The sequence below is a fragment of the Rhinoraja longicauda genome, chromosome 26 (genome assembly GCF_053455715.1).
Source record: "Rhinoraja longicauda isolate Sanriku21f chromosome 26, sRhiLon1.1, whole genome shotgun sequence".
NCBI lineage: Eukaryota > Metazoa > Chordata > Chondrichthyes > Rajiformes > Arhynchobatidae > Rhinoraja > Rhinoraja longicauda.
The window spans coordinates 13160948-13169659 of record NC_135978.1 but is presented as its reverse complement, the minus strand read 5'-3'; the positions used below and the strand labels follow the sequence as shown (position 1 = coordinate 13169659).

Sequence of the window (8712 nt, the reverse complement as noted above, 5' to 3'; positions counted from 1 at the left end):
TCCTGACGATTTCCTACCTGCAAGGTGAAGGTTACAGTCCCTCTTTTGAGCACCTGGAACGGGCCCTGGTAAACCGGCTGAAGAGGGGGACGGTGGCAATCTTTCCGAAGAAACACGAAATCACAGCTCCGCAATTCCGAAGGAACGTGAACTGCTGTGCTTCCGTGACTAGAGGTGGGGACTGGAGCCAGAGAACCCACCCGTTCCCGGAGGGAGCCCAAGACTGACGTGACGGATGGCGGCAAGGCGGGAGTGGAAGGGAGAATGTCGCCCGGCACCCGCAGGGGCGAACCGTAGACGAGCTCAGCCGAAGATGTGCCCAGCTCAGCCCGCGGGGCCGTACGGATGCCGAGGAGGACCCAAGGCAGCTGGTCAGCCCAATCGTAGCCAGTCAGGCGAGCACAGAGGGACGCCTTCAGCTGCCGATGGAAACGCTCAACCATCCCGTTGGCTTGGGGATGATAGGCGGTGGTCTGCTGTAATCGAGCACCATAAAGCTGCGCCAGCACGGCCCAGAGAGACGAGATGAACTGGGCTCCCCGATCTGTAGTAATGATAGCCGGGACCCCGAAACGAGCCACCCAATGCAACGCCAGGGCCCGTGCACAGGAGGCCGCCGAGGTGTCCGACAACGGGAGCGCCTCCGGCCAACGAGTGAACCGATCAACCACCGTCAGTAGATGAGTGTAACCCCTAGAATAGGGCAATGGACCCACCAAATCCACATGGATGTGGAAAAAACGGGCGGGGGGAACCTCGAATGTCTGGTGCGGGGGCTGGACATGACGATGGACTTTGGAGGTCTGGCACGGAATGCAGGCGCGTGCCCAGGCTGCCACCTGCTTTCGCAGGCCATGCCAGACAAACCGGTCGGCCACCATGGCTGAAGTCGCCCTGATGGACGGATGTGCCAGGCCATGAATGGCCTCAAAAACCTTACGCCGCAGAGCGGCAGGCACCACCGGGCGAGGGCGTGGGAGAGTAACGTCGCACCACAACTTGGTACCTGTGGGGCCACACGCCACCTGCTCTAAACGCAGTCCCGAGGTTGTGGAGGCGTACACCGCGGCAGTTCCTTCCAGGCGCTGAGCCTCCGCTAGCTCCTGGAAATCCACCTGTTTACCAACCACGGCTACGGAGGGAATGGCCGGCCGGGACAGGGCATCAGCAACGGCATTCAGCCTACCCGCAATATGACGGACATCGGTCGTAAACTCCGAAATGAGGGTTAGGTGCCGCTGCTGGCGAGCCGACCACGGATCCGAAACCTTAGCAAAAGCGAATGTCAAAGGTTTGTGATCCGTGTAGGCCACGAAAGAACGGCCTTCTAAAAAGTAACGGAAGTGCCGGACTGCTAAATAAAGGGCCAGGAGCTCCCTATCGAACGCACTGTACTTGAGCTCCGCTCGAGAGAGCTGCCTGCTGAAAAACGCAAGAGGCTGCCATTCACCGTCAACCTGCTGCTCCAAAACTCCACCCACCGCCACGTCTGAGGCGTCCACCGTCAGAGCTGTGGGGGCGGAGGAGCGCGGGTGCACCAGCATGGTGGCATTGGCGAGGGCCTGTTTGACCGCAACAAAAGCCGTCTCCGCAGCTACGGACCATACCAACTCCGCAGGGTTACCTGCGAGACATTGAAAAAGGGGACGCATAACCCGAGCTGCTGCAGGCACGAACCGATGATAAAAATTGACCATGCCCACAAATTCCTGCAAGCCCTTGATGATAGTCGGGCAGGGGAAAGAGCGGACCGCGTCCACCTTAGCTGATAAGGGAGTGGCACCGGCCGGAGTAACCCGGTGACCCAAAAAATCCACCGCGGACAGGCCGAATTGGCACTTGTCCGGATGGAGAATCAGGCCATGGTCTTGCAGCCTCTGGAACACCGTGCGGAGGTGGACCAAGTGCTCCTGGACCGAACGGCTGGCAATCAAAATATCGTCTAGATAAATAAAGACAAACGGCAACCCTCGACCCACCCGGTCCATCAGACGCTGGAATGCCTGAGCTGCATTTTTAAGGCCGAAAGGCATACGCAACCACTCAAACAGTCCGAACGGGGTGATGGTCGCTGTTTTCGGAATATCCGGCGGGTGGACCGGGATCTGATGGTATCCCCGCACCAAATCAATTTTTGAAAATATTGTCGCCCCCTCCAGGCTAGCTGAAAAGTCCTGAATGTGTGGAATCGGGTAGCGGTCCGGCCGTGTTGCTGCGTTGAGTCGACGGAAGTCACCACATGGTCTCCACCCCCCAGATGCTTTGGAAACCATGTGCAAGGGGGAGGCCCACGGACTACTCGAAGGCCGAATAATTCCCAACCTCTCCAAGTTTAGGAACTCCTCTCGCGCCCTGGCCAGCTTGTCGGGTGGGAGGCGCCGTGCCCGGGCAAAAACCGGCGGCCCTTCGGTTGGAATGAAATGGACGACCCCGTGCTTCTCCGAAGGTGAATCAAAACGCTGGACGAGGAGCTGCGGGAAGTCGGCCAGGACCGCATCGAACTGACCGGGAGCCGTGGTAATGGACTGGATGACTAGGCTGGGTGGGGCGGCGCTTGTAGAAGCCTCTGGCCCAGTATCCCGAGGCCGTACATCAGCCGAGGGTTGTAGGCCCCTCCCTCGGACGTCTGCGACCAAGGAAAACGCCCATAGGAAATCTGCCCCCAATATGGCCTGGCCCACATCCGCAACGATGAATTCCCAACGGTAAGTCCTGGACTCGAAGGACAGGGACATGGTCCTTTTACCGTATGTACGGATGGTGCTACCATTCACTGCAATTAGGGGCGGGCCCTTTTCCCCCACTCGAACTTCACAGTCATAGGGGGGCACAATACTTACGACCGCTCCTGTATCCACCAGGAAAACGATCCCGGTACTCTGATCCGTAGCGTAGAGGCGGTGGTTACGGCCAACCGAGACTGCCTCTACAGTCGATCGGCCCAGGCGTTTCCCGGAAACGAACACGGGGATCTACAGCTTCGGGCCTCGCTGCCCCACCGCCGATGGAAAGAGCACCAGCCACGCCTATCCGGCTCTGTTGGTCGAGCCCGCTGCCAATGAACAGGCGCCGCCGCCCTCTCTTGGCGGGCCGGCTGCGCAATAGCGGCCGATGCGTCGCTCTCCCGGCCGCACCCCCGACTGCCGCTGGGCCTCGAGACCCGGTTAACGGAGCCGTCTCGGGCGTTGCGTTCCCTCACGAGCGTGTCTGCCTTCTCGGCGAACGCTACCGGATCTTCAAAAGGGACGTCTGCCAACACCAACCTGACGTCCCCAGGTAACTTCTCCCGGAAGGCCGCTTCGAATACCATGCACGGCTGATGGTCGCCCGCCAAAGCCAGCATCTCGGACATCAGCTCCGACGGCAGCCGCTGCCCCAGGTCTGGCAAATGGAGGAGCTTCAGAGCCCGCTGGCTCTGGGCCCAGCCGAAGGTCCGCAGCAGGAGCTTCTTGAGCCCCACGTACTGGTTCGTTTGGGGTGGACTGGTCAGGTATCGGCTGACCCGCGCAGCCACCTCCGCCTGCAGACAGCTCACCACGTGGTGGTACTTCTCCTGGTCTTCCTCCACCTTTTTGAGATGGAACTGTGATTCTGCCTGCACAAACCACAGGTGCGGCTGATGGGCCCAGAACGGCGGTAGATGGATTTCGCCCGCGCTCGCTCCCGCCTGCGACATGCTGCTGCTTTCTTCCTACGTTCGAGGTCACCAATGTAGTGAGTCCAGACGAGTGGTATTATCTAAATCCTTTATTAGTATAAAACCCGTAACAAATGCGACAGACTTCTTTCTGGACAAACACTAACTTCATTCACTAATCTAATCTCTACCTAACGTTTGGCGCCAAGCATTTAAATACCCCGCGCTTCCTCACCCCGTGACCGTAACCCAATCCGAGGGTTCTATTACCTGGCCAATCCCTATGTCCCTACAGGGTGACATTTCAGGTTTGAATCCTTCTTTAATCTCAATGTTCCCTTCTATTTGCACCTCCTCCTCAAAGCCATTGCAGTGGGTCAACATAATGGCTTTCAGGCCTCTGCTTTGATCACTGGGAAACCGTGACTCCCAGGAACAACCTTTCATTAGGCAGCCTGAGCAGAACATTGATTGGCAACTGGTCAATGCCCCCAAGTGTTCATTTAGGTAGAGAAGCACAGATCTGAAGTTGATTGCTCTGAGAGCCTGAGGTGGCTCTGGGATAGCTTTGGGGGGCTATGTGCTGGGAGATTGGGGGAGTCTGGTACAGTGCCTATGAGAAAGATATTGCCCAAAAAACCATGAAAGTAATGAATCACCTGCTGGACATTTGAAGTCAACTCCTAAAAAGCTCCCTGTGCTCTCCGGGGAATAGTTATGACCAATAATCTTGCATTCATTTGCTTTCCAATGAAAGTTTAATGTATAAAAAGCAATAAGTTGAAGAACACATCCAGTGTCATTACCTGACAGGTCAGAGAGTGCTTTGTAATTTAGCTTTTAGATGAAGATTACTGCTATAAAAATACCCTAAAGTAAAATGTTGAAAGGTCGCTTTCTGTAAGAAATGAGCCATTAAGCATCAGTAATAAAGCAATGTACATCAACATACCTTGGGCCAGATTGGATTTTGATATTGAAATACATTTTAAATGCGGCATTGTATTAACATCTCCAGTGTGTTACATGTGGATATGTTGGAGCTAGACTAAGATTGGAAATCATAAATTGAAAGCAACTGCAGTCTAAAAGTACATCAGGGATTAAGAGAAGATGTAATATTATCAAAGACTTTGCGATGGTGAGTTTTTGTTAGTGGAAATGGGAATTTGATTTTAAAAGGATAAGGCAGGGTTTATTGCGTTACATCCTATCAATAATCCAAACATGGTCAATTTGTTATTGCAGGATTGTGTGTCTCTTGTCTCTATAATAAAATATTTCATGGATCAGAGATTCCAGCTTCGCACTTGATGGAAAGCCCGGTAGCATTTTCATAGATCCGATAACATACCTACAATTCAGCCTGGAGAAAGGACGGTGATATTTTCCAGATAGTACCGTTTTAATTCATTTTGTGTCAAATATTAACTGGAAGAAATTAATGACATACTGAATGAGATTAAAAGGGAGATTTTCCTAACCATGAGATAGGAAATGTACAAATTAATCTTTATGATTATGACAGCTAAAGCAATGAACGCACTTCAGCTACTGTGACTATAAGGTTGGCGTATCCTGATTTTAATCGGGATAGTGAAAAGACTCGGCATTGTTCGTCATGTTTACTCTGAAAGGTTTAAATACAAGCTTGAAATTAAAAATCACTAATAAGATAAATAGATGATCATGTTGTGAAAACAGAGACACAAGGGACTGCAGATGCTGGAATCTAATGTGAATGCAAAGTGCTGGAGTATTGCTGTGGGTCAGGCAGCATCTCTGAAGGATGTGGATAGGTGACATTTTGGGTTGGCACCCTTCTTCCCGACTTGAAACGCTGCCTATCCACATCCGCCAGAGATGCTGCGTGACTCTCTGAGTTACTCCGGAACTTTGGTTCCATTTTGAAAAGAGTAACCTGAAGACTCGTGCCACGTAATGGTTGAGGTGAGCTGTTTGCTTGTCCCTCTATAGAGAAGGACCCGAGGGAAGTTGACGCATTGACAGAGGTTAGGATTCATGTTTGATGTTGAACTGGCTTGTTTTAGACAATAGACAATAGACAATAGACAATAGGTGCAGGAGTAGGCCATTCAGCCCTTCGAGCCAGCACCGCCATTCAATGCGATCATGGCTGATCACTCTCAATCAGTACCCCGTTCCTGCCTTCTCCCCATACCCCCTCACTCCGCTATCCTTAAGAGCTCTATCCAGCTCTCTCTTGAAAGCATCCAACGAACTGGCCTCCACTGCCCTCTGAGGCAGAGAATTCCACACCTTCACCACTCTCTGACTGAAAAAGTTCTTCCTCATCTCCGTTCTAAATGGCCTACCCCTTATTCTCAAACTGTGGCCCCTTGTTCTGGACTCCCCCAACATTGGGAACATGTTATCTGCCTCTAATGTGTCCAATCCCCTAATTATCTTATATGTTTCAATAAGATCCCCCCTCATCCTTCTAAATTCCAGTGTATACAAGCCCAATCGCTCCAGCCTTTCAACATACGACAGTCCCGCCATTCCGGGAATTAACCTAGTGAACCTACGCTGCACGCCCTCCATAGCAAGAACATCCTTCCTCAAATTTGGAGACCAAAACTGCACACAGTACTCCAGGTGCGGTCTCACCAGGGCCCGGTACAACTGTAGAAGGACCTCTTTGCTCCTATACTCAACTCCTCTTGTTACGAAGGCCAACATTCCATTGGCTTTCTTCACTGCCTGCTGAACCTGCATGCTTCCTTTCATTGACTGATGCACTAGGACACCCAGATCTCGTTGAACTCCCCCTCCTCCTAACTTGACACCATTCAGATAATAATCTGCCTTTCTATTCTTACTTCCAAAGTGAATAACCTCACACTTATCTACATTAAACTGCATCTGCCATGTATCCGCCCACTCACACAACCTGTCCAAGTCACCCTGCAGCCTTATTGCATCTTCCTCACAATTCACACTACCCCCCAACTTAGTATCATCTGCAAATTTGCTAATGGTACTTTTAATCCCTTCGTCTAAGTCATTAATGTATATCGTAAATAGCTGGGGTCCCAGCACCGAACCTTGCGGTACCCCACTGGTCACTGCCTGCCATTCCGAAAGGGACCCATTTATCCCCACTCTTTGCTTTCTGTCTGTCAACCAATTTTCTATCCATGTCAGTACCCTACCCCCAATACCATGTGCCCTAATTTTGCCCACTAATCTCCTATGTGGGACCTTGTCGAAGGCTTTCTGAAAGTCGAGGTACACCACATCCACTGACTCTCCCTTGTCAATTTTCCTAGTTACATCCTCAAAAAATTCCAGTAGATTTGTCAAGCATGATTTCCCCTTCGTAAATCCATGCTGACTCGGAATGATCCCGTTACTGCTATCCAAATGCTCAGCAATTTCGTCTTTTATAATTGACTCCAGCATCTTCCCCACCACTGATGTCAGACTAACTGGTCTATAATTACCCGTTTTCTCTCTCCCTCCTTTCTTAAAAAGTGGGATAACATTTGCTATCCTCCAATCCACAGGAACTGATCCTGAATCTATAGAACATTGAAAAATGATCTCCAATGCTTCCACTATTTCTAGAGCCACCTCCTTAAGTACTCTGGGATGCAGACCATCAGGCCCTGGGGATTTATCAGCCTTCAGTCCCATCAGTCTACCCAAAACCATTTCCTGCCTAATGTGGATTTCCTTCAGTTCCTCCATCACCCTAGGTTCTCCGGCCCCTAGAACATTTGGGAGATTGTGTGTATCTTCCTCAGTGAAGACAGATCCAAAGTAACGGTTTAACTCGTCTGCCATTTACTAAAGGTCTTGTCTACATTCACCTCTCATGGATTATTAAATAATGGGCAAAGCTGTCCAAGACATTTAAAATAGTGAATCCTGTCTCAGTTCTGACCAATCCCAATCTGGGAGTGAAAACAACCAGAGTTTGTGTCATCACTGGAGTAAGACCAATTGAATGCCATTTTCACCGATCTAAGAGGACCGCGCCAGACAGAAATGACCATGGCTTCTTTCAAAGAAAATCCTGTGTAAGATTGGCAATTCATGTACTAATTCTCATCTGTTTTGCAGCAGCTTTTCATCCATTAGAGCTCTCTTGGTGGAAATCTGTGGTGGAAATACAACCTTGCGACTGGGATCTCAGAATGATCAGAGCACCTGAAGATCCAGTGGACCAGCCGGTAACTTTTCAGGATATTATTTTAATAATTTTGTTTCAAGAGATCTGACTGGCCCGTCATCTACTTGCAAATACAGCTGGAATTTGCTTGCTGTTTAGAGAGTATAGGATCTGCGATTTTCCTGCTGCTGTATTGTGACATAATTTTCCGACCTAGTGATGATAATGCTCCTCGCAAATTAGAGGAACAGCACCTCATATTTTGCTTACAACCCAGTGGTGTGATTCCTCTGATTTTATGTAACCCTTGCATTCCGTCCCTCTTCTTTCCTCCTCCCCCCCACCCCACCTCCCCATGCAAGCCGTCCAACTAGTTCCACTGTTTGCAACCATGTATCCCACCATTATCACCGCTTCCCCAGCCAACAATGGGCCATTATTGGCTCCATCCTTCCTTGGTCATCTGTTGCCACCCTAGATTTGTTCTGGCATTTTGTTACCTCGAGTTCGCTCCCCTCTACTTTCAGTCTGAAGAAGGGCCCTGACCCAAAACGTCATCCATCCTTTTTCTCCAGAGATGCCGCTTGACCGGCTGAGTTACTCCAGCACTTTCTCTGATAGACTGTACCAGAGACTGATACTCTCATAGACTGTACAGAGACTGTACCAGAGAAATTGTGCAGTCCTCTCTCCCCCCCCCCCCCCCCCCATTGAGGCATGAAGAGACACAAAGTAATCATTTCTTGATTGCCCTTCAGCAGTATGATCTGCAGCTTCTCCTGTGAAGCCGTTCTATTCCCAATCTCTGCTTTGTTAGACAATCATCCTTGGGAGGTAATATTGGTTTTGTCAACCCCGAACTAAAGGAAAATGGTGATGTGGACTTCTGATCCCGAGATATCCAGCATTATGAATGCTTATGAGAAGCTTCATTGAC

General features: G+C 50.6%; 1 protein-coding gene across 1 annotated transcript in view; it reads left to right on the top strand.

The window, feature by feature from the left end:
- Positions 1 to 7751: 7751 nt before the first annotated feature.
- The window catches only part of fkbp6 (FKBP prolyl isomerase 6), a 37493-nt gene continuing 36532 nt past the window's right edge, over positions 7752 to 8712 (top strand). Inside the window, exon 1 of the mRNA XM_078422249.1 lies at positions 7752 to 7836. Coding sequence (XP_078278375.1) covers positions 7801 to 7836 — 36 coding nt within the window. The 5' untranslated portion in view covers positions 7752 to 7800. The remainder of the gene's footprint in view (positions 7837 to 8712) is intronic.